The sequence below is a fragment of the Miscanthus floridulus genome, chromosome 9 (assembly GCF_019320115.1).
Source record: "Miscanthus floridulus cultivar M001 chromosome 9, ASM1932011v1, whole genome shotgun sequence".
Taxonomy (NCBI): domain Eukaryota; kingdom Viridiplantae; phylum Streptophyta; class Magnoliopsida; order Poales; family Poaceae; genus Miscanthus; species Miscanthus floridulus.
In genome coordinates, this window is record NC_089588.1 from 107,381,149 (window position 1) to 107,407,749 (window position 26,601).

The following is a 26,601-nucleotide window of genomic DNA, read 5'->3' on the forward strand; positions in this document are numbered from 1 at the left end:
CGCGCGACAACTAACCACAATTGAGAAATGTTTATCTTTCTAGGGTTCTTGAGAAAAGGTAGGAGGAGTTTGTCTTGCTCGCCAACTAGCCCCCCATGCAACATCCACAGGAGACCTTTACGTGGAATTAACAATCTTGAGAGGGTTTTTTTCAGTTGCAGGACTCGGTGATCATGTGATTATTGTGTTCCAACCACCATCAACTAACTAAAGGCCTATGATTATGAATGGTACCATAGGATAGGGGGATAGGCACTGAGCCCTGTAGGTGGCTAAAAGATGTCTGAATGGATGTACAGTAGGTTGGCAGGTTTCAGTTGTCTCAGCCTCTCAGGAATGTGTAGAGGGCAGCTCCAGTACACATTCCTGAAGGGCTATATGGAAATATGTTATGTGACATTATGGGACAGATATCATATTAAAGATAAAAGGGCAAGAGTGTCTCATTTAGGGGAGACCATTGGCCCCTTTGGGCAAATATTAACGATACTAATAATTTCCTAAGAATGTTGGATGGACATAAATAGACAGAAACTCAGGTACAAGGAATAATACTAGGTTTTCAAGGCTGGAGAGGAGTAATTCTCAAATAGGTGAAGGCTGGAGAAATCATAGCATGCTAAGCAGGCAAGAAAGTGTGGCACTTGATGAGAAAGACAAAAATTACGCATGGATCCATGTGCATATATGCAGACTTCCAGGAGACGGAAGAACAAGTCATCCGAATAATGGAAGTGATGATAGCTCAACTGTCCAAGTACACTTTAGAGAGTTCCAATCTCTGACGACAAGTTTCTTCATTAAAGGGATGAAATACAAGAGAATAAGGTCACCTGAATGCCACAGCACCCATTCACTTTACCATTTTAGATGCAATGAGCACTCTGCTGTGGACCACAAGGGAATTGCCAAAGGCATAAGATACTGCCAACTTGTAATTGCGTCCAATGCAAGAGCACCATTTTTTTCCTTCCCAACAGGTAATGTTCGGTAATCTGCAATCATCCGTTTCCTGACATGACAGCACCAACGAAGTAATAAGCCTGCGACAAAATTTCAAAGTCCCTATCAGAATCGCTTTTTTTCTTTGTACAGTAAATGGCAAGTGAAGGACAGCAAATGGCAAGTGAAGGATACACCAAGACAGACATGAGTCCTGAGCCGCCTTCACTTGCATCTGCCTCGGGTGGAATTGATATGTTTGGTGATGCTTCGTCTTCTCAAGGACAAGTGCAACATCCACACAAAATAATTGAGTAATTGGTACATCCTTCAGCCTGGTGAGGTGCATCTAATCTAACATTGTAGATTGTGACCTGAGAAAATTAATGAGGGTAAACACATCATTGGACTATAAGCCAACAAAATATAGACACATCATGACCATAAAGCAGTGACATTAGCAACTATATGCACCAAAGTAGGTGCATCAAGAACAATATAGAGCAGGACAAATTCCTTAGCGATAACTTTATGCCCCATCTTGCTTTGGAGGGGAATTTCTAAAATGCCAAAACAGCAGATTTACATCATACCAACTGTGACTAAATTGGCTTTCCGTTGTGTGCAAACAAGAAGCTTTTACACACCCACCAATGATTTTGCAAAGATTATTCATAGTGCTGAAGTTTTTCAATGCTAACCATAGAAACCTTCATCACCATGTAGCCACTGACACAGACACAGCTAATGGAGCACCATGTAGCCACTGACACAGACACAGCTAATGGAGCAGTTACGTTGGAGATTCTACCAACTTGAATCCCGCAGCACATATGAATGCATGAGGAATCTGTGGTTAAACAATTAGTGAAAAAAAATCAACGGCATGTAATTTAAAGAACATCTCCATCAAATGTAGTAATGGATCTGATTCTTTTTCAGAGGCTTGTCGCACTAGTTAGTAACACTATTTGTTTGATTGCTTGTCCTTTCTGCTTCTGCCTTTTCTTGGTTCTCCAGGTGAAGCACAATGCCATATACTTGCTCTGTTCTTTAGTTTGTTCTCCACTGAAATTATCCCTAGAAAAGAAGGCACTTCCTCTTCATTAGCAGGAAGATGAAACCATAGATATTTTGTCCCATTCAAAGAACATAAGCATCAACTTTGCATTCTAGAAGTTGCTTTGGGAGTAGAGCTGACTAGATGAAAGCCAACCGCTTCATTAAATATTGTGTTCAGAGTAAGGGAGACAGAAAATTGGAAAGTTGCTTATTTCATGTCAAGGTCAAACCAATAGAAACTAGAAGTATGCAACAGAATATATACCAAAAAACTGCAATTTATGTTGCGAAGGTAATAAAAGGTAAATGAGCCAACATGCCATCAAACTCAAATGCCACAACTTGTTAATGGGATCTTGACAATTTGACTAATCAAATTGTCAATAATTAATAGCTCTAATAGAGTACTTAAACTCAATATGATAGCATGAACTGAAAACAGCTACTCCCTCCGTCCCAAAAAGAATGCAATTCTCGTTTTGTGGGGAGTCAGACAATTTCAAATTTGACAAAATATATACAAAAAAGTAGTAATATTTATGATACTGAATAAATATCATTAGATTAATTATATGAAAAATATTTTCATAGTAAACCTATTTGAAAACATAAATTTTGATATTATTTTCTATAAACTTGGTCAAACTTAAAGTGTTCCAAACGTACAATTGCATTCTTTTTCCGACCAAGGGAGTAATGAGTAACTTAGTTCAGATATAAACAATAATAAAGGTAAAACTGTACCAGATTGATTTTCCTTTGAAACACAGCAGATAATTTACCTCTACTTCTAATCGGCATATTTACTTCTGCGCACATTAGCACAATTTACCACAACCAAGATATGGGACCAGAAAATGCTATAGTAGAGCAGCATGTGAATCATCATTGCCAAAGCAAATGCTAATGCCACAAACCTGTCCTGTTTTGGCATAGTCAGAATTCCAAACTAATGGATACAACAAACAGGACTACATCCTTGTCACTCTGAATTATAATCCAAATGAATGTGCTGAACCAAAATTTTTTTCATAATTTTATGTCAAAAAATGCTTCGTAGCATTTATAAAGAAAGAAAAATAGTACGGAAAAAAATGTTCTAATACTTTCTATCCTAGGAGCTAAAATGATTAACTGCAGTCCATTTTAACCATACATTGCATCCAACTGATTATATTCCAGTATTCTACTGTGTAGAACAGCAACACAAACTGGCCCAGAATAAGTATAGATCATTTACTTACATGTTGCGTTTATGGCAAAATGAACCTGAGGTTCAGATAAGCTATGCCATTGAACTAGTGGTACTTATTGATAGGAAATGTTTTACATCTTACCAAAAAATTATAAATGTCATAACTGTTTAATGAAACTATAAGGTTCCATAATTCTAAGTGTATAACCTTCACAATTCAAGAAAGATTTAATGGCCTGAACTCACGATATATCTCTGAAACACTAATAAGAATGATCCAAATGGTCAGACTTAAAAGCAATGGCTACTAACTTCAATTCAGCTGACAGAAAGCCATACAAACATATGATATCCGATGAAGGGTTCACATATGCGTGTCCGATATGTGTCCTTCATCAGAGAGTGGGCCCAGAGCACACAGTGACAGAAGTCAATCTTCTGCTCATCCTCCTATCGATTTTGTTATGTTCGAATGGGCCATTACACAATCACCTATTATATGCTCAACATATACATGACTGATCACCAGACCTATAAGCTCATGAAGACAATGGGTTATCATCCAACTTGTGCCCTCCTAGAGAGCAGGAATAACATATGCTTTTAAGCATTAAAGAGATTCTTCAATAAGCATGAAATGCACTATTAAAAAGAACAGAGCCACCTTGTATAACCAGAGGGATGCACAAGTGTAAAAGGTTAAACAATAATCATTGATATTATCAATTCTCTTAGTGACCACTATAAATAAAAGGATAACTGCCAAAATAGTCATGTAGATATGGAAGAGTTATTATTCCATAGAACTGTTATTCAGAAAAAAGAATCCCTTCCCATATTACCACAAAATTTCCAAGGCACATATGAACAGGTCGGGAAAAAAGGAAAGCAAAAGTCAAGGTTTTGAGGTGTCCTGTGACATTAGGGACATGCATTAGCGCCTAGACGTAACCAGGATCTAGTGGTGTTGGGATCACACCTGGACTCCTAGGTGACGCCTCAAAAACCATGGCATGCTATTGATCCCCCCCACCCCCCCCCCCCCCCCCCCCCCCCCCCCCCCCCCCCCACCCCCTTCTTTTTTCGTAAAACACTTCAGTAAGATCATTATACTAGAAGAAACAATGCTCTAAAGACTATGTGTAGAAGTTCCAGGTCAGTGATTTTTAAGCTATCTCTGTTATAGGAAACAAAGCATGGGAACTCGTTTGTACCGTTTCTTTAATACTGATATGCTTTTAAAGACACTCCTACAGCTTAGGTACTGATATGCTTAACTCATTCATCGGTGATGCAAAGCAATCAACATCCCTTTTTAATGAACAGAAGGATATAAGATCATTGTCAACAGAACAAACAGGCACAAACTTTGACACTCGTTACAGTAAATAATTGTCGTTTCTGCTCACCACTTAAAGCATCTAGTTCAAGTCAATATAGAATAATTTCAACATTGTATCCATACAATATAGACTGACTACAATACACCATGTTCAAAACATTATGTAATGCATCACAGTAGTATATACTAACGTTGCTGTGAATTATTTAGAAAACCTCAAAGCTAGAAAGTCATAATTCAAAAGAAATGGTCAGTTAATCAAAATTATTGCAAGTCTAAATGGCAACTAATGTCCCAAGACATTCACTTGTTCCAGAAGTAAAATGTTAGTTCACAGATGACCAAAAGCAGCTTCTCAAGAAGCCAAATTGAGATAGAATTAACATTATCAGACACAATAGGTAGGATAACAAGGCACTATTAATGAGTACACATACTCTACAAATCTTCCAAAAAGAAAAAAAAAACATTGCATCAAACAGAAGGTAATGATTCACAGTTGCCTCCAGACACAATTAACCAAGAAAAGATAAAGGGAAAGGCAACAATCGTCAACAAAGACATATTTCTTTCTTCCTTTATTATTTCTTACAATCTATGGGCAAATGATTTGCCAATGTAAGGCTATTCTCTAGAGCTAAAAAACAAAAAACAAAAAAAACTTTGATCAAGGTGCCCAGGGAAGATCAAAATGTTAGGCTGCACCAAATTATTAATCTAATACTGCACTGCATGTCCCACTTTCCGGAAATCAATTGCAGGCGCTCCAAATGGAATTAAAATGAAGAGATTAGACATAAGCAAGTAAGAAGCTACATGAGAAGTTCTATCGGATCTTCAGCTTATCCTAAAATGCCAGTGGGCAGAAGTTACCCATAGGAGTAAGCAGACTGAGGAGAATTTGCCTTCTTTATCCTTCCTTTTGGTCAAAATGTACAGTTGATAATGTATAGCCCTGGATGTCAACAACTCATCACAGCACAATTGTACACAAAGCTTCCGGAACGGCGGGTGCCAATGATCTTCCAATCTGGCGGTTCATTATTGGGTACCCAGGAACAAATTTCAATCACCCCGCCACCACCAACACTCATTGCACCAATTACAATGAGCATATCTCCACAACTACGGAAAGCAATGCCCCAGCCATGAACTGATGTATACCTCCCAGGTAACAATCCAAGAGTGATCCAGGCATTATTTTCCTTGTCATATTTTCTAACCTCCTTTGTTGCATAGTCAGCAGCATAAAGTTCATTATTCACAACAGCAACAAGAGGCGGAGCACCGCTTCCACCATTAAGGCCCTGTGCCATGTCTGGGATCAAGCGCCAGGTGCCGTTCTCCAAATCAAACTCCTCAGCACAACTAAGGACCTCATTGTGTCTCTCAGCTTTCCCACCAATGACATAGAACTTGCCATCCATGAAGAAACCAGAGCACATCTGCCGTGCCCTGTTCATGCTTGGAAGAGTGGTCCATGTCTGCATCTCAGAATCATAAAGTTCGGCAGAGCTCAACGCACCATTCTCACCAAAACCACCAGCCACAATAGCCTTCTCACCGAAGCTTGCCGAGCCAAACAAGCACCTCGGCGTGTTCATCATCTCTCCTGTCGTCCAAGAGTTAGTCAGAAGGCTGTACCTCAGCACAACATGGGCTTCCACCCTCCTCCCAAAGACGAGGATATTGGTGCCCACGGCCAGGGATTCCTTATCAGCAAGCGTGAAGCACTCTATGGGAGGCATGGAAGGGATGCTGAACCACCTTTGGCGGCACGGATCAAAACCTTCCCACTCGAGCACATTGCACGAGCAATAGATCATCTGCTCAACGATCCCAGCCTCCCGCCTCAACCTGTAAAGCTCCCCGAACCTCACAAGGGAGTAGAAAGAGCGATTAACACAGGCCACATCATAGTAGTAAGACCGGGGAAGACGGAGCAGGCATGAAATCGCCAACTCCCTGCCGATCCCGCCGATGAGCTCGCTCGTGTTGACTTCAACTTCACCACTCTCATCAGCACCCTCCATCTCAGAAGCCCAAGATTTGGCTGCGGGACTCCACGAACCACCGCCAATCTTCTTCTTCTTCTTCTTCTTGTAACAATTCACCAGACCCTCCACCACCTGCCCACCTCCCTTCTGCGCCCACCCCACCTGCAGGCTCTCAATCACACAGTTCCTCCTGCTCACAGAAGGAAGATCTTCAGAGAGGGTCAAATCAGGGGCAGAGCTTGATGAGCTTGATGAGTCCAAGGCCAGTATCATGCGCTGGTCCCCCAACATGACCTGATCAGCCTTCGAATTTGGCAACCAATCTACAGTAATCCTTAAGGCTGCATCAATCCTCCGGCAGCCAAATCCACAGAAACCAACAGGAAACCGGTTGCAGGGGCGAGGGCGGGCGCAGTTAAGAGCATGGGTGTACGAATGTACACCTGATATTTTTTTGCAAAAGGAAAAAAAACGGGAGTCAGTAGGCTTAACGCATGTATACACTTGAATAAGATCGAATCCGGATACAAGCAGCTTAATAATTTACGGATTGGGTGCCCGGTTTCGCACAGCAGGAACGGAAGGGGAGGGGAGGGGGTGGGCGTACCTGGTGGTGCTCGTCGCCGGCGAAGGGGGACGAAAAAGACCTGTCGGAGGGTCCGACGGAGACTGGGCGGCGGCGGTGGCCACGGGCGCCTAGTCGTCGGAGGCACGGGAGAGGGAGAGGGAGAGGGAGAGAGAGAGAGCTCACGCGGGCGGCGAGGGGGGAGGAGGGGGAATGGGAGAAAAGGCAGGGCCGCAGCCCGCAGCGAGAAACGCAGACCGGGGTCCGTGTGCGCTTCATTATATCCCCGTCTCAGATTTATAGATGCGCCTGCAGCCTGTTTAGGGCTAAGCGCACCCAGGAAAAAAAATACCACTTATCGAATCATTGATTATTCTATTATAAGCGGCAAAAAAAACAATAAACTAATTTTGTGTTTTTTACTCTCTTATTAATAATTGTTTTTTCTAAAAAGCAAAAAAAAATACACGCTATCCTGACTACGCTCGGTTCTCCACTACCCGCTCGGTGCGCTGACGTGTCGCGTAAGCGATTTTGATGATGTGACAACGTTTTTTTTAAGAAAAAGAGATAAGAGGTGAGTTTCGCGGGGATAAAGGACGTAACCCACCTCTTGGATCACGGCTACATGTAATTACTTATATGAAGGGATAAACTATTATAAAACTAGAAGGATATCTCACGTGTTGTTGTGGGACTCTATTAGAAATAAAATTGTTGTACATATGAGTTAAATCATCTACATGTTCTTGCATCCATTCTTATCAAAATTGGTTGCACAACGAAGTTGAAAGTTAGTGAGATGATGTGGATAGTTAGTGGAAGATGATGTGGATGACTTGCATGTTAAGATATAACTTGCAGTGGGGATTAGCTTTATAAGAGATATACATAATGTTAGTAGACTGCGTGGTACACTGATATGGGCAACTTAAGGGGATTAGCTTTATAAGAGATATAGATAATGTTAGTAGATTGCGTGGCACACTGATGTGGGTAACTAAATGCGGTGGAAATTAGCTTTATAAGAGAGATAGATAAGAGATATACATAATGTTAGTAGATTGTGTGGCACACTGATGCGGACAACTAAATGCATGTCAGTGGATGATGTGTCTCGCTAACATGCATCTAGAAGTGGGCTGCTAAGGTGGATAGCTTGCGGTCGAGATAGAACTTCTAGTGGGGTTTATAATTATAATTATAATATATAAAATATAGAATATATAGATATAAAATATAGAATAGATATAGATATAATTGTCGGGGATAGAGTGGTGATATGTGGTTGTAAATACTAAGGATAGGTCATGTGTATTCCATGTTGTGTTTATAAAATATTGTTGATGTTTTGGAGTGTGTGTTTGTGTGTGGTGTGTTTGTGTGTGTGTGTGATGGCAATATATGTTGAATGCGCACGAGTGAGATTTCATGTTCTTTTACGGTAAATATTAGAGTCTAGGTAGGTAGGCTACAACCTTTAAATTACAACTTACGGTGAAATAAGAGATACGTATAGTGTATACTGTATATCAAGGATTTAATTTTTTCATACTTTTCTTTTACTATTAGAGATCAAATAGGTAGGTATCCATTCAACTAAATCTTGATACCAATGTATGGAACATAAAAAAATATATGTTGATATTGCATCTTTCTATGAAACCTATTCCTCTCTCAACCAAATGTTAATATTGCAAATGGTTATAGTTTATATGTGTATCCTAATGCTCAAAATCCATGGCATGATACCATGCTAGCTACAACAACTTTATCATAGATGATGAGTAATGAACGTATCCAATGTATTTACTTTTCTTCAAATGGTGTTATGTTGTGTGATGACTTAATTATTCTAAACAAATGCTGCAAATAGGTTTGTGATAGCTTCAAATGAAAGGAGATATGTAAATTTGTAGTCAAAGACAGAGTAGACAAGGGGAATACAGTTGAATTACAACATGTGAAAAGGAAGAAAAGCTTGAATAAGAAAGTAATAAAGAACTAAATGATGGGCTTTGGAGGATTAATATATCATACATGATAGTGTGATGGGGTCTCCTAGTAGAATCTCTTGATGGGTGGAGGACTAGGGTTGTTCGTTTTGCCGTTCCTTGTTTAAGACCCTGTCTCATCCCGAAACTTTCGATGAGTTCGCGTGGCCCAGGGGAGCGATATGCAGTAGCAGCTAGCACATACATCCATGTAAGTCCCATTCACATGGAGATGCAGCATGGCTTCACCACTACCCTACCACTCAATTTAAGATATGATGTCATCAAGGATGGCACTAAAAAAAGTGAGAGGACCCGGATTAATTCCAAACACATGATATTTGTGAAGGGATACAGGATTCACCTGTTTTGGGTGATAGTTGGTGGATGCACACGTGTTTCACCCATTTTGAGGTAAAATTAAATGTCAAAACCAAAATTTATACAAAATATCTAATTCTTAATACATAAAAACTTGCTCGCTTGGGAAAAAACAACCCCATGGCTTTGCAATAAGTAGAAACTTGTGTGAAACCAAACAAGAAAACCCTTCGAAACACAATCTCACCCTAGGGTTGCGCTATAACCTAGGCCAGTGACCACTACTACTATTGGTAGGACCACACAATTGCCATAGGCTAGTGCCTACTATTTTGTTTGTGCCACGTAGGGGATTTTTGTTTACAAGCCTAGATTTAAATCCCGACTAGCTACTACCACTACTTGCTAACCAACAACCACACTATTAGTGTGTTTTCCTAAGACCTAATAAGTAAGAGCCATGTTTATTTGTTTTTCATTTTTGCACCTCCACCCCCAATACAAGGATTTACCAAAGGTTTCTGGAAACCATTACTCTCAGAATATAACTCCTATAGTTTCTCAGTATGCAAGTAGATCAATACAACCCTTCTAATTCTTTGTTATACACTACTGCTATCATCACCCACAATGGTAAAATACTTTATAAATTGTAATAAAAAAGGGCGTACCCAGTGCAGAGAGCTCCCGCTCTGTGCGGGGTCTGAGGAAGGGTGTCAGTGGCAAGCCTTACCCTCGCCTGTGCAATACGAGGAGACCGCGACTCGAACCCGGAACCTTCCGGTCACAGGCGGTAAGACTCTACCGCTTGCACCAGGCCCGCCCTTCTACTTTATAAACTGTAATAAAGAAAATAAATTACTAGGACCTATGTTGTATAAACCTCACCTAGTTTTGAAAGTAATTATGTCAACATGTAGGGAAGAAATTATTTGTGTTTGTACATAATGTGGCATATAAAGTAACATTCTTTGATGAGAAAATGATCTCTTTGTATCTGTGACTATAGCTAGAGTGGGTAAGTATAATAAGTTGGGAACCTGTATTGTATGTGGATAGCATGAAGCTACTTATATTGTCCATTTGTCTTTGTGAAGCCATAATCTTTTAGTGCATATTGTCCATCTAGTGCATGCATGTCTACACAACAGATATGAAGGAAATATCCAAGAAACCATAGGTGGCAATTGGTGTGTTTTTTCTCAAGTGGGGTTCCACTTTTCGAAGAATTAAAGAAGTCTTTTATTATTATGAATAAGATGTACGCTCCATCAAAACGTTTAGTGTATGAGCTTTACATGAATTTGACCCACAAATAGAAAAAATGGTGTCCCAAAGGGGCGTTTTTGGTGTTTGCATGGCCGTTTGATAGGATTCCAAATTCTCATAGAATCATTTTGGATCCAGAGGTTTCCTTTAGAAATGTTTCTCTGATGAATCCCTAGGGGTCAGGGTCGGCAGATCGTCCTTCTCCACTGCCTTTATGATCAAACGCTTGAGGTGCATCCATGGAGGCAATTTACAAGTATCTAAGGTGGTTTGAGGGGGGGGGGGCACCCATTACCTCCTAGACCCTACATCCTTCACATGTAAGTCGTGCCTCCCAGTTGGCTTCATATCATATCTCCCATATCAAACCGTCATTGAATCCTGCCCTGTTCGGCTTACCCCATATTTGGCTTGTTCGGCTTCTTTTTTCAGCCGGAACAGTGTTTTTCTCTCACAACAATTCAACCGAAACAGTGTTTTTTAGCCAGTTTCAGCCAAGTTTCAGACCAGCGAACGGGGCTACTATCATGAATAGCCTTCCAGTGTGAGAGTGAACCAAGAGAGCTGGAAACTGATACACTGTCCGTGTTGATCATTTTTTTTTTATTTCAGGATGGTTACACAATGCTTATTTATTGAAATCGATACAATAAGTATATAATAACACATCATATGGAATATTTTTGACAGAACCCCAATGAATTTTTAAATATTCGTACATAGGAATAACTAACGTCGTCTTTGAATTCTGGTCACATATATAGTAATAATAACACTCGTGGACTTGTTAATTAGCATCATCGCTAGCGACACATTTTAATTTGCAAATATAATAATAACGCAGCTTACGAAAGCCAATCCGTCACGGTGCAGTGTTTCCAAATGCACACTCTCATCGATCACGTGCTAAAAAAAGACCAAGCCGTGCATGCATTGCACCAAGAAAAAGCAAGTCCGGAAGGAAAAGCACGAGTAGAACACATTTCTGCTTACGCGGCCGCGGCCACCACGTACACGGATTCTTACCCCAAAGAGAAGACACCGTTAAGTTCCCAGCTGCTTCTCACTGCCAAGCTAGCAGGATCGGAGTAGGCTTCTTTCTTTTCATATCATATCATGTACACTTTCCATATGTTCCAAAATATTATTCCTATACATAGTTTGTTTTGACTTTGTCCTATATAATAAGACAAGCAAACTTCACTAGCTTGGACTGAGTTTTTTTTTTAAAAAAGGTACTAATATAACACGTAAATTCTCCTTGAAGCATGTATATATTTTGACAGTGCGTTTATTCGAATTTGTAGATGACTTGTATGTTTTGGCCAAAATCTGAAAAGTTTAAGTTAGAACAAAATCAAATAAACCATAATAATAAATGCATATATACACAGACAACACGCTGTACAAATTAAAACCATATTTTGGAATAACAGCAAGAGTGAAGCTAGCTCATGCTGCATCGATCCAAGGAAGGAACCCCAACTCTGCAGGAAGAGGAAGACCAGGCGAGCTGAGCACGCGCGCTTTTCGAGACCCGATAGACCATCGAGCTGAGCAGCAGCTATCCTATTCGGCTATTCCTATCCATCATCGCTGTAGTAAGAGCATAGATGCTCCGTGCGTCAAAGTGGGGTTGTTGGAGGTGACCAGGACGACGACGGAGGGTTGGGCCGGAGCGCCATTAACGAACTCCATCTATCTATCTAGATATCTATCTATCTATCTACTCGCTGCTGATCGAAAGCAACCACACAATGCATGGACACCTGCAGACTGACTACTGCTGTGAGGCGTTGATTTGATTGGCCAGTCTGTTGTGCATGTGTGCGAGATGCATACATATCTGATGATGGGCGCCAGGGTTAGGTACGCAGTGCTGTTCGTTATTATTCGGGGTAAATTTAAAGATCATTTTAAACTGCAAAAAAAAAACAGCTGTTTAAATAAAAGAGATATATAAACGTGTACGGTCGATATGTTAAACGAAAACATCTAGCATAGTACTATAATGTTTTTAAACGGCTTTTAATCAGGTTATAAACAAACAGCGGTTTATTAGACGAACGGCAAGGTTACATGACGACGACGCCGATTTGAACAAGTCCTATCTAGCTAGGAGGAGCGTCTGGCGTGGGTTGCTGCATTGACTGCTTCTTCTTCTGTGCTAAAGAAGGTTGCCAAAAGAGCTGGGCACCTTGCTTTCCACATGCCGCATGCATGCATGACGATACATGGAAATATGGAATCTAGCCACGCAAAGATAGATCTAGAGAGAGATCGAGAGCGTATCGTGTGTGCGACGATATTCTTTCTTTTCCTCATACTCGGTGGATGAATGAATTAACAATAGCGCAAAATCAAGACCTATGCAACAAAAAATATTTGACCACCCAACTATCAATACCCAACAGATTTGCTGGTTTAAAACTAGTTTCTTTTCCTAAAAAAAACTAGCAGATATACCAATGTAATATATATATATATATATATATATATATATATATATATATATATATATATATATATATATATATATATACACACACACACACACACACACCGGGCAGTTGTGAGCGATGAAGAACGAAAAAACTTTCACTCTTTAATATTAGAGAGCATAATAAAACCTGCTTATTACTTTCTAAAAATCATTAGTATTCATTTAAAATAAAAAAATTAAACCATGTAACTACTTACAATTTTCTTAATAAAAAAGGTAAATCTATCCATTTGTGCTAGATTTGGAGTTATTTGATCAAACTTTACTGTATTTATTCCTAGTGTTTGCAGTCGTCCCTGGTCTCTATCTAAATCACTATTCTGTGCTATATTTAACTTAATTGGGAATCTACTAAGAGAATTAATCCATATGCTTCAAATAGATCGAGTACCAAATATGTCCGAGGCAAATTAACCAAATTACTATTGGAGGGCTATAGATGCCATAACAGCTGTAGTGCCTAAATAAATAGGATCTTTTTTTTATCAATAAATAGGATCTATTGGGGTATGCACATCTGCGAGCTTGGTATCATCTTCCAGATGTTCTTTGTATATCCATAGTCCACTACATCCTCTTGGTCAACCTCGGCTACACAATATAGTGGAAAACGATGAGTAACGAAACACTAAGGATAGGAACAAATAAAGTACAAATAATCAGAATAGAGCACCAATGGATATATTATATCTTTTAGAAAACTTAGACATTGGTTTCATATTTTAAATAAAAACTTATGAATTTTGATACTAAAAAAATTCCACTACTACTTTTAGAAAACACAAAATCATCTTGAAATATGGACAAATTTATTCGGTATTTAGTTTGATGGTCAAAGATTTCTCATTGTCAAATTTCATGGCCACAAACAAACTCAAATTAAATAATAGTTGAATTCCCAAAGATAAACTTCTTGTTGCAAAATGTGGCCACACACCAAAGTGTTAGAGCCCAGAGATCGCAAAAACTATGAACACACCACATGCTTGCAGAAATCAGAGATGATCTAGTTTCAGAAACCCGCCATTTGTTTTCTCCTAGGCGTGTTGGAAAAATCTATGAACATTGGCTCAGAAGGGGACCCATCAATCAGATAACCGCACAATAAATTATATATTTCATTACAACGCGCGGGTATATATATTTGCGCAGATACATTTTTGCTATATGTACGGTACGTTGAACGAAGAAGTGTTAATAATAATTTTGCGATGGAGTAAATCCGGAGTGGAGGCGGATCCAACCGTCAAGAACACGTTCTGACATAGTCAAGCCATCGATAAAGTTAGGCTTGAGGCACACAAAAGTCGCAAGCAATCATATCACCCATCACAAACACAGTGCAGAGCAGGCATTGCAAGTGACGTCCGAATCACCAGCAAATAATACTCCTCCTAGATAGATGCAGTAGGTTAACCAAGAACCCCTCCATCCAATCCATGCACGCGCCTTCCTTCCATTGTGTGTGGTGTGGCTCTCTCTTGAGTCTTGACTGCTGCTAGTAACTCCATCGCTCTCAGCCGCTCAGCTATATCCACACGCACCTGTTCGAGCAGTACGTGCCGTCTCCATCCATGGACCACCATCGGCGCAATTCGGCATGGCAGCAGCTAGACGGCAGCTCTCCTTCCGATGTACGATCCGCCGCCGCCGCAGCCGCCGTCAAAGCTTTGGACTTTCGGTCGTGGAAGAAACGCAATGATTGCCCATAGGCCCGGCCTCACTTTCCACGGCCGCCATCACATCTATCGCTTGTTGATTGCGAGCTCTTGCAAGGCAACAACATTTGATGGACAATCGGCGTCACCAACTAGTAGCTCTCTCTACTGACCTGGTCACGGTCACCGCCGTACCGTGTGGCAATATATGTCACGCTCATGCACATGCACATCAGTCGCTACTCACTAGCAGTGCTTTACCTAGTTTTTTTTTTTTTTGTGTGTGGGGAAGTGCTTTACCTAGTTTGGGCCTAGTTAATTCCTCTATATTACTCCTTCCATTTCAAATAATTATAGTTCACGTTAGCTTTGCGTGCCAAATTTCACTAATTTTTACCAAATTTTTAGAAAGACATTTCAATGTCTATAGGTTCAAATACAATAAATAGTATAGTATCAAGACATATTTTTTATGAAAAAAATAATGAAACCAATTGATATTGTAGGTGCGTATTATGTACTCCTTTTGTATATACTTGACTTGATTATAATTTAAAACTGAGGTAGTTGTCGGGTTCATAAACCCGGGGTCCCTCGCGGATCGGCTTCCCCGCAAAGGCTCGACCCAAGTAGACAGCGCACAACGCATGGGCCGGCCCAAGAGTCTAAACAGCGGGCCAGAAGGGCGATCCAATCACCGACCGGAAGGTCTGGCCGAGAAGGAGCAGCGCTCGTTTTCCGACTCCGGCCCACCTCTCCGACCGGAGCGCTCGCTCCGACTCCAGTCGCCTCCGGACGGCCTCTCCGACCGGAAGGCCTGGCCAAAACGCTACTTCCGACTCTGACCCCACGTCTCCGACCGGGGTACGTCAAAACCCTGCTCATTGCTCTTCTCCGACTGACGCAGTCAGAGTCGGCTAGAACCAACCCACCGGGGACGCCCGCTCGGAAGGGACCAGGGAACAAACGGAGAAAGCAAGGCAAGGCGCACAAGTCAAACCATGATACCAGGGATCGTACCCTATACACCTGCAGGAACAGTTCCTGCAACCGCCCTGACACAAACAGTGTTGTAGGCGCCAACATTTTTCTATAGTATTGTGGGCACCATTAACTCCCATACGGTAAAGCCCCCCACATGCCTCTGGACATCGACAGTATTGCGGGCGCCGACATTTACCGTACCAGGAGAACATGGTAAAAGCCCTCACATGCCTCCGGGCATCAGCAGTATTGCAGGCACCGACATCTGTCATACCCGAACAAAGACAATGTGACCTCCCATGTGCATCTGACAACCAACAGTATTGTGGGTGCCTACCATCATCCTGTACCCGCCGGCGTGGGCAGCAAGGCTTAGAAGCATACATACTCCCTCCCTCTCACTTGTAAGGCCATCCCCTTCATCTATAAAAGGAGATGCGCTCTCTCCCAAGAAACTCAGTCAATCCAGGTCGATTCAAGGCATTCCAAATTTATTAGGTCGATCAAGTTCACTAGCTCACAACCACAGAACCGCTAGGTTCGGACCTCAAGCACACGCTTGAACACTTAGCTCGTAGGGGAGTTCCTGTCGCTCTTGGCCCTTCCGACCGGAGCCGACCAGACCTCTCGTACACCCCATCTTTCTCCTTCTCGTTTGTAACCCCACTGCAAACTTCGAGCACCTGGGCTCAGGAATAAAGTCGCCGACCGACTCAAACTAGACGTAGGGCACGTTGCCTGAACCAGTATAAACCCTGTGTCATTGAGTGCTAGGCCACCTCCGATCACAACGTACAGTAAAACTACAAATATTTACTTGTTGGTCACTTTCTGCACCGACAGTTGGCGCCGTCCGTGGGGAGGACGTTGTACGTTCAACACTTTTTGGTCATCGAATGGCCCACTTTTCCACCACCACCGCCATGGCGGGCTTAGGCGATACGATTCGCTTCGGCTCACTGGAGTTTCCCGCACTCCCACCTGTTGGGATGTGGGTTTCACCCGTCTTCAAGCCATCCCAGGCCTTCCACCTCGGAAGCCTGGACTTCATCGCCAACCGGCTCGGCGTACTGCACCTCTGCGAGGAGGCACTCATTCTGGCACCAGTCGGAGGGGCGCCCTCCATCGACTCTGGGACGCACGACTTCAACGACGCGGCATCTATGCTTTATTCCGAGCAAACTCTCTGCTCAAACCCCGCTGTAAGTAATATGCGTACTATTATTTACTCTTTATTTACTATCTCCCACCGATCATCTGGAGGGACCGTATTGCCCACGCCATGAACAATGTACGATCGGTTCCCCTACAGCCTCGTGTCCCCCGCGGATGCGTACGCTCGAGGGCTCAGAAGGATGCTGGTGTTGTCCCCCCTCACATCCGAATTTATGGGAATGGCGAGCTATGCCCCCGCCACCTTCCACGAACTCCCGGATGACGAGGGTGAGAGCGACAGCTCCAGCATCGGTGACGTGGCACCTCGCCACCGTCCGTCCTAGGAGTGCGCTATGGCGGACGCTCCCGGACAGCCGTCGGTGGTTGTGGAATCTGCGCAGACTCACACCCCTCTAGACCCGCGCGCGGGGGCCCTTGCGTCTGCGCAAGCGCACGCCGAGGAATTACGACAACGGCGGCATAACCAGACGCCGCCTGAGCTCGGTGCAGCATGTTTCGCCCTATGCGCATGACCCGGTGGGTGGCGCCTGGGGTCGCGCCCGCCAGGTCCAACACGACATCATCAACGAGGGAAACAATCTCCCACAGTTCGCTCGGGCTAGCCAGAACATCGCTACGGCAGCGATGCTTCTACGCGGCGTTCCCGAGCCTGTCGACCCCTAGGAGCAGGCAGTCTACCGAAACCTCCGGGTTCTAGTAGAAGCCGCTACTGTTCAACAGGCGGAAAGCTCTGCATCGCGACTCTAACACGCGGCCTCTCTCCCCACTGGGGGAACGGGGATGCGCCAGACAGATCGCTCCATCCGCTCGCCACAACAGCCGCCAGGTGCGGCTTGGGAGGCAACAGTTGCGCCTTGATCTGACCTGGCGCCTGCTCCGCACCGACCGCCGGTACATGAGCAGCCCAGTCCACACCAGGATGCTTGCAGCGTCGTCAGCAACCGGCGTCGCGCCCGGCATAATGATGACGCCGATGGCGGGAGCAGGCGACACGGATCCCGGCCGAACCATCAAGGTGAGCGGTGAAACGCGCCCTAGACACGGTCACCGGCCGGACGACCGGAGTCCTAGCCCTGAGGGACTGGGACCACGGGCCTTTGACTGATGTATCCAGAGAGCGCCGTTCTTACAGCGCTTTCGAGCACCCACCAACATCACTAAGTACACTGAGGAGACAAACCCCGGTATTTGGCTCGAAGATTTCTGGCTCGCCTACCGAGCCAAAGGGGTGGATGATGACTTTTTCATCATTCAGTATCTCCCCATCTACGTAGGGGAATATGTTCAGGCATGGCTTGAATTCCTCCCACACGACAGCATCCACGACTGGGCGGACCTCAAGAGGGTCTTCGTCAAAAATTTCTAGGGGACGTATGTCCGCCCTGGGAACTCCTGGGGCCTTAAGAGCTGCCAGCAGGAGCCCAGTGAGTCCCTACGGGACTACATCCATAGGTTCTCCCAACGATGCAACTCCCTCTCTGATGTCGTCGACGTAGACATCATCAGCGCATTCCTCTCTGGGATGACCTACGAGTCCCTGATCCACAAGCTTGGATGCTTGAAACCCCGTACTACCCGCGACCTGCTCGACGTCGCCACCAACCACGCCTCCAGCGAGGAAGCGGTCGGAGCGGTCTTCAATGGGGGCCAGGACAAAGGCAAGGCCAAGCGCACGTACCAAGATGAGGGCCCCTCCACACAAAGGGGCACGAAGAACAAAAAAGACCGGCGTCGACCGGACAACACCGCGTTGGTCGCCGCAACTAACCGCACGGGCAAACAGCCCCAATAGGGCCTGCCTGACCACTTCAACAAACTCATGGATAGCCCATGCACCAACCACACCTACCTCGTCAAACACCTCTACAAGGACTGTGAGCTCCTCAAACGTTTCCTATGACAGGCCGACGGGCCGAAAGAAGGGGACGGCAAAGAGGCGATAGCCAAGAAAGGAGGCATGTCGGGCAAGGGCGGAGATGTTTTCCCCGACACTAACGAATGCATCATGATCTTTGGTGGATCCGACGTCATCTGGTCCAAGCGCTAGCACAAGGTACGCTATAGGGAGGCATGCACCACCAAAACGGTCGTCCCCTCCTTCCACAGCTGGTCGGAATCTCTGATCACCTTCGATCAGAGGGACCATCCATCCCACGTCGCGAGACTGAGACGCTACCCGCTCGTCATCGATCCCATCGTCTGCAAGAAGCGCCTCACCAAGGTACTGATGGACGAAGACAGCGGCCTCAACATCGTCTATGTCGACACCCTCGACGCCATGCACATCCCCCGATTGGAGCTCCACCAGGCAGGCTCTCCCTTCCACGGGGTGATCCCGGGAGCGCAGGCATACCCGCTCGGGTAGATCGACCTGCCCGTCACGTTTGGCAACCGAACCAACTTCTGTTCGGAGGTCCTCACCGTCGAAGTGGTGGACTTTCCAGGGTCCTACCATGCCATCTTGGGGCGGCCATGCTACGCCAAATTTATGGCAATCCCCAACTACACCTACCTCAAGCTGAAGATGCTAGGACCGAACGGTGTCATCACCATAAGCAGCGCCTTCTCGCACGCCTTCACGTGCGACCACGAGCACTACGAGCTCGCCACTGCGGTTGTCAACTCATCCAAGCTCCCGCGGCCCGGGGAATTGTCAATTCTGGCAGTCCCAGACTGCAACAAACCAACCTCCTTGATGGTCTTCCGTTCGCTCAAGGAAACCAAGGCGGTGGGGGTCAACCCCACCGACCCGGCCAAGACGGTGAGGATCAGGACCCAGCTTCCGGCCAAATATGAATGCAAGCTCATCGACTTCCTGTGCACCAATCACGATGTCTTCGCATGGCAGCCTTCTGACATGCCGGGCATACCATGGGAGGTTGCCGAGCACGCTCTGTGCCTCATCCTGGGCTCAAAGCCCACCAAACAGCGCCTGCATCGCTTCGACGACGAAAGGCGCAGAGCCATAGGCGAAGAGATCGCCAAACTCCTAGCAGTCGGATTCATCAGAGAGGTCTTCCACTCCGACTGGCTTGCCAATCCTGTTCTTGTTAAAAACAAGAGCAGGAAATGGAGAATGTGCGTCGATTATACTGGCCTCAACAAAGCGTGTCCAAAGGATCACTTTCCTTTGCCGCGCATAGACCAGATAGTCGACTCCACCTCGGGTTGCGAGATACTCTCCTTTTTGGATGCCTACTCGGGCTATCACCAGATCGCGATGAAAGAATCCGATCAGCTCGCAACCTCGTTCATCACTTCGTATGGTTCGTACTGCTACATAACCATGCCATTCGGCTTGAAGAATGCTAGCGCCACCTACCAAAGGTGCATGCAACAATGCTTCGTCGACCAAATCGACCCGCTCGATCAGCCTAATCAAACCGAGTGGCCAAGACCAACGATCACCATATATGTCGATGACATAGTGGTCAAAACAACTCAAGCCAATGACCTGATAACAAACTTGGCCGCAACGTTCGCGAACCTCAAAAGATTCAACATCAGGCTGAATCCCGAAAAATATGTTTTTAGGGTTCCGAAGGGGAAGCTTCTAGGATACATTGTGTCCGAGCATGGCATTGAGGCCAACCCCAAAAAAATCATGGCCATCTCCAACATGGGTCCCATACGCAATGTCAAGGCCGTACAGAGGTGTAAGGAAAATGGACCCTTGGCCCATTTACTTTGGATTTTGGTGTTTGATGACCAGCACAACCAAATTAGACTAATGAACTTGCATGTGATTATTTTGTAGTTCAATAGGATGCAAGATGTGACTTGGACAAAGACGACGTGATGATTCGATGATCAACACCATAAGCAAGACCCTAGGAGCACAAGAGAAGACCCAAGATATCAAGCAAAGTCCAAGCATGAAGATAGGAACCAAGCCGTACACAAGATCGTGAAGAAACGAGCTCACAGAAGTGACCGGACGCTGGAGGAAAGCAACCGGATGCTCCGATCAAGTGGCTCGGCAACAGGTGTCAGCAGCAGCGACCGGACGCTAGCGGCAAAATGATCGGACGTAGGACAGCAGAGTCCGGTCGAGTACAGAAAGGTTCCAGAGCAGCAAAATTGCAACCGGACACGTCTGGTGGCAAGTGACCGGACGCTGGCAGCGTCCGCTCAGTTGTTCGCGGCTCCAACGGTCGGGACGACCGGACGCGTCCGATCAGGACAACTCCAGCGTCCGGTCAGTAGCAGAAAAGCGAGATTTTGTCTCCAACGGCTACTTTCTCAGTGGGGCTTATAAATAGATACATCTAGGCCTCCGCACTTTGACGGCACTAACTTCCCTTATTATAAGGCTAGAATGGCTTGCCACCTTGAGGCGGTTGATTTGGGTGTATGGAGAGTCACTCGTGACGGGATGAAACCCATCAAGAATCCCGAAAAACCCACAAAGAGTGATGAAAAAGAAATGCATTTCAATGCTAGAGCTAAGAATTGCTTGTTTGAATCTTTTAGCATGGATGTGTTTAGGCCCTGTTTGGTTGAGCTGTGGCTGTGGGAAAAAGCTGCTGTGGGCTGTGAGCTGTGGAAAAGCTGCTGTGGGCTGTGAGCTGTAGAAAAGCTGAAAGCTGTTTGGTTAAACAAGTATAAAATATACCTTTTATCTTTATCTCTCTTGAAACAACTATGGAAGAGCTTTTTATTCCACCAATTTCGAAAAGCAGAAAGCCAAAAGCCAAAAGCAGGGTCAACCCAGCTTTCAAAAATGAACTACGGAAAAGCTGCTGCTTCTGAAAAAGCACCCTCCAAAAGCAGCCCCTTTGGTTGGGCTTTTGGCTTTTGGGGCCAAAAGCCAAAGCCAAAAGCCCAACCAAACAGGGCCTTAACCAAGTATTCACTTTAAATACGGCACATGAAATTTGGTTAAAACTCCAAGAGCTCCATGACGGCACAAGTAATGTCCGTGAGCAAAAACATTGTCTAGCTAAACAAAATTATGATTCCTTTAAAATGAATGATGATGAGCTTGTTCGTGATATGTATTCACGTTTGAATCTAATTATCAATGAGCTTCATTCAATAGGATTGATAAAGCTAGATGATGCGGACATCGTAAGGAAGATCATCTCTGTGCTACCACAAAAGAAATATGCAAGCATCATCACTATCCTTCACAATATGGAGAACTTGAGCACCATGACCCTGGGCATAGTCATCGGCAAGTTAGCGGCACTTGAAATGTCACGTAAGATGGGTCAAGAAGAAGCTTCTTCATCAAGCAAAGGAAAAGCTCTAGCATGTAGCGAGAAAAAGAAGATGAAGGGCAAGCAAGTTGAGACAAGCTCAAGCTCAAGCTCCTCAAGTGAAGATGAAGAAGAAGATGAGGACGATGATGATGATGATGAAGATTCAAGTGATGATCATTCTTCCTCCTCCACCTCCGACCTTGATGAAGAATCAATCAAATTAATCAACAAGGTGGAGAAGATGGTCCAAAGGCTCAATGTCAAGGGTGTGCCCATCCAAATTCACGATCTCATTTTCACAAATCAAAGAAATGAGCAAAGAAAGAGAGGATGCTATGGATGCGGCCAGTTGGGGCACTTTGTGGAAGTTTGTCCAAACAAGCCCACACCCAAGACAAAGAAGAAGGCATGCAAGAACCAAGCCCTCACCTCAATAAGATCATGGGATGATTCTTCAAGTGAAGAAGAACACCATCACAAGAGGCGAGGCCGCAAGCACTCATCATCAAGCTCTTCATGTGTGTGCCTTATGGCACGAGGTAACGAAAGTTCATCCTCTAGTGAGAGTGATAGTGATGATGATTTGCCTTCTTATGATGCAATTGTGCAATAAAATCTTAAATATGCTAAAGTTTGCACTAGTCAAGAAAAGAAGCTCAAAAGTTTAAAAGAAAATCTAGATAGTTCACAAGAAACATACAAAACTTTGCTTGAACAATATGAGAACTTTGCTAATCTCAATGTTGAACTATCCACTAAAATTGAGCAACTTAAGGCTAGTGCAACAACAAATGCATGCACAATCAATGATGAGCAACTTGTAAAGAAAAATGAAAAATTAAAAGAAAAGTTAGCTAGCTCACAAGGTGCTTATAAAAGTTTGCTTGCTAAGATGGAAACCATGTGCAAACATGGTGATGAGCTAACTAATAAAGTTGCTAACCTTAAAGCCGTTAGTTCAACCCCCACCAAGGCATCTAAAAAGAAAAGTTCTAACTTTAACATGTCTAAAAAGGATGCATCTACTTCTTGCAATGATTTATGTTTAGACTCATCCTTGTGCAACCAAGTTTGTGTTGAGAAAATTATTGTAGATACATGCACACAAGAGGTTGCAAAGGAGAATGAGCAACTCAAGCAAGAAGTAGCTCGCCTCACCAAGGACTTGACTCAAGTGAAAGGCAAGGTGAAGCAAGCCCAACTTCATCAAGATAACACCATCAAGGGAGTGAAGAAGCTTGATGAAGGACAAACCGTGGTTTGCTACATGTGCCACAAGGAAGGTCACAAGTCCTATGAGTGCAAGGTGAAGAATGGGGGAGGAGCAAAGAAGAAAGAGAAAAACAAAAAGCAAACAAGCAAGCTCTCCAACACATACACCAACAAGGTGGACAAGAAGGCCTCCACACCTTATCTCTTGAAGAAGAAGAAAAATGACAAGGTGGTGGCCATCAAGGTGAACAAGCAAGCCAATAATGGGGTCAAACGCTTTTGGGTGCCAAAGGAAATTATTTCCAACATGAAGAACACCAAGAAGGTTTGGATCTCGAAAGGGAAGTGAGAAGTCCGATGGACATCGGAGAATTTGGAGACTTGGCAAAGTATGGATGCATTTTATGGGGTGCATCATGATGGACAAAATCATTGCCAAGTGGGTTAGTGAATAGTATGAACCCAAATTCCCCTTCCCATGTAAGGTAACTAGATTCAATTTACTTCAATTGGTATTAGATTTAAATTTTCCTACAATTGGTATCTTTTAGCATCTAGTTACTCTTCATGCCTAGGTTTGCATTTGAATTCTTACATCATTTGTCATGCATACACTAGGTATATCTTATGGTAGGCTTGCTCGGTTTCATTCTTAACCCTTGGAGCAAACCTACATGGTTTTAAATTATTTAGGAGCACGGCACATAGCTTGTCCTTTGATTGTTCATTTAATATGTGCCAAAGTCCAAATTGTAGATAATTTCTCCCGAATATTATCTTCGAAAGTGATTCTCACATTCATGAGATGTCATCTTTCAAGTGGTATTCTTCACTCTAAAATCAATGTGCATGATTCCTACAAGTATTCCACACTTGTGTGTGCACAAATTTAGGGAGAGGTTAATCTACAAGTTTGATGCTTTGAGACCAATACCCTTTTCAAGTTTATCATGTGTGTAGTAGTCTCATTGCAAGGAAAATGGAGTCCCCGGAGTTAAGCATCACACTTCAAATATTCACCACTCATTGCAAGTGGTAGAAATCAATTTGGTTTCCACATGTGGTATTTCTAAACCAATATCATCATGTTAATTTCAATTTGATATTTATATGCTTTCTCCATGCATTATATAAATTAAATTCCCTTGAGCAATAACTTGCTAATTAGGCATATACTTTGCTTTCCACCATATGTATGCATATATTTAGGGGGAGCTTAGTCTATATAATGCAAGAGTCAAATTTTGTGATCTATTCCACTCTACACACAAAGGCTCACAAAGTTTGACCCTCCCTTGTGCTACTAATGTCTTCCTTTTCGGTGTTTGATTCCAAAGGGGGAGGATTTAGAGGACCAAAAGCAAGCATTAATAATTTACAAGTGGTAATGGTCCGAGAAAGGGAGGATAGTGGATTATGGATTGCCTATGTAATAGGGAGAATATGTAGGAAGCAAGGCTTAAATCCATAATACCACATGGGGACATTTGCAAGGGCATGATAAGTTTTTATATAGTCTTACAAGTAATATCTTTTAGCATCATATAATCTAGCCCCCTTGCATTGCATCCTAGCAAGTAGGTAGTCTTTAAATTTCAAAATTTTATTATTTGCTTGCTTTGGTCGTGTTGTCATCAATCACCAAAAAGGGGGAGATTGTAAGGAAAATGGACCATTGGCCCATTTACTTTGGATTTTGGTGTTTGATGACCAACACAACCAAATTGGACTAATGAACTTGCAAGTGATTATTTTGTAGTTCAATAGGATGCAAGATGTGACTTGGACAAAGACGACATGATGATCTGATGATCAACACCATAAGCAAGACCCTAGGAGCACAAGAGAAGACCCAAGATATCAAGCAAAGTCCAAGCATGAAGATAGGAACCAAGCCGTACACAAGATCATGAAGAAACGAGCTCACAGAAGTGACTGTACGCTGGACCGGACGCTGGAGGAAAGCAACCGGACGCTCTGATCAAGTGGCTCGGCAACAGGCGTCAGCCGTAGTGACCGGATGCTGGCGGCAAAATGACCAGACGCAGGACAACAGAGTCTGGTCGAGTACAGAAAGGTTCCAGAGCGGTGAAATTACGACCGGACGCTGGCAGCGTCCGATCAGTTGTTCGTGGCTCCAACGGTCGGGACGACCGGACGCGTCCGATCAGGACGACTCCAGCATCCGGTCAGTAGCAGAAAAGCGAGATTTCGTCCCCAATGGCTACTTTCTCAATGGGGCTTATAAATAGACCCCCAACCGGCCATTTGAAAGTGTGGAGCTGAGGAAACATACCAAGGGTGTCAATACACTATTTTAGTGATCTCCACTTGCATAGAGCTTAGTGATTCATTAGGTGATTAGTGTAGGTGCTTTGTGAAGTGCTTAGGTTGATTAGACCATCGCTCATGCGCTTGCTCTAGGTTTAGGCCTAGTGTTTAGTGAGGTTTGCATACCTCTTACCACTCGGTGCTTGCGTGCACCATTGTTGTACATCAAAGGGGCTTGAAGTCTTGCGAGATCACACCAACCGCATTTGTGGTGTGGCCGCCACCGTGTACCGGAGGGAATAAGGCCCGTGGCGTTTCAGCCGGAAGCTTGATAGTGAAGACGGCGGGGAGCATCCGAGAGAGGCTTGCCGAGAGGCACGTTGGAGACCCACTTGCGCGTGGGGAAGGCCCAAGGCTATCCATGGATTTACCCGACCGGGAGCTTGGCCCTTGCGAGGGATTCCTCGTGAGGGGCTCCAATGAGGACTAGGGGGAAGCTTGCGTGCTTCTCGGTACCTCGGTAAAAATACCGGAGTCATCGACGGGAGTTTGCATATCTCTACCTTGCTCTTTAGCTTCCGCATTTACATTGATTGAATTACTCCTTTTGCGGTAGAGATAGCAACACAAGCTCCCGCACATTTATATAGTTTATCTTTTGCATAGGTTTTGCTAAGGTTAGAAAAAGAGGTCATAGTTTAGAGTTAGCATTTTAAGTTGCCTAATTCACCCCCCCTCTTAGGCGTCACGGTCTACTTCAAGAGGCTCACCGGCTGCCTGGCTGCTCTAAGTTGATTCATCTCCCGACTCGACGAATGAGGGATGCCACTTTACAAGCTCCTTAAGAAGACAGACACTTTTGTCTGGACTAAGGAAGCTCAGCAGGCTCTGGATAGCCTCAAAATG

General features: G+C 44.1%; 1 protein-coding gene and 1 long non-coding RNA gene across 2 annotated transcripts; both read right to left on the reverse strand.

Moving 5' to 3' along the window:
- Window positions 1-735: 735 nt before the first annotated feature.
- On the reverse strand, window positions 736-4,201 carry LOC136484071 (uncharacterized). The gene is made up of 3 exons (XR_010765757.1): window positions 1,644-4,201; window positions 1,150-1,316; window positions 736-1,043 (listed from the first exon to the last, which is right to left on the reverse strand). It is a non-coding gene; the product is annotated as an uncharacterized lncRNA (long non-coding RNA).
- Window positions 4,202-5,092: 891 nt separating this feature from the next.
- Window positions 5,093-7,364, reverse strand: LOC136484070 (F-box/kelch-repeat protein At1g26930-like). Its single transcript, XM_066481234.1, has 2 exons — window positions 7,146-7,364; window positions 5,093-6,981 (listed from the first exon to the last, which is right to left on the reverse strand). The coding sequence occupies exon 2, from the start codon at window positions 6,827-6,829 to the stop codon at window positions 5,504-5,506; it is 1,326 nt and encodes a 441-aa protein (XP_066337331.1). The 5' UTR covers window positions 6,830-6,981; window positions 7,146-7,364; the 3' UTR covers window positions 5,093-5,503.
- Window positions 7,365-26,601: the final 19,237 nt, after the last annotated feature.

Coding starts and splice junctions, on each gene's coding strand:
- LOC136484070 (XM_066481234.1), bottom strand. CDS start 6,829: ATGTTGGGGGACCAGCGCATGATACTGGCCTTGGACTCATCAAGCTCA.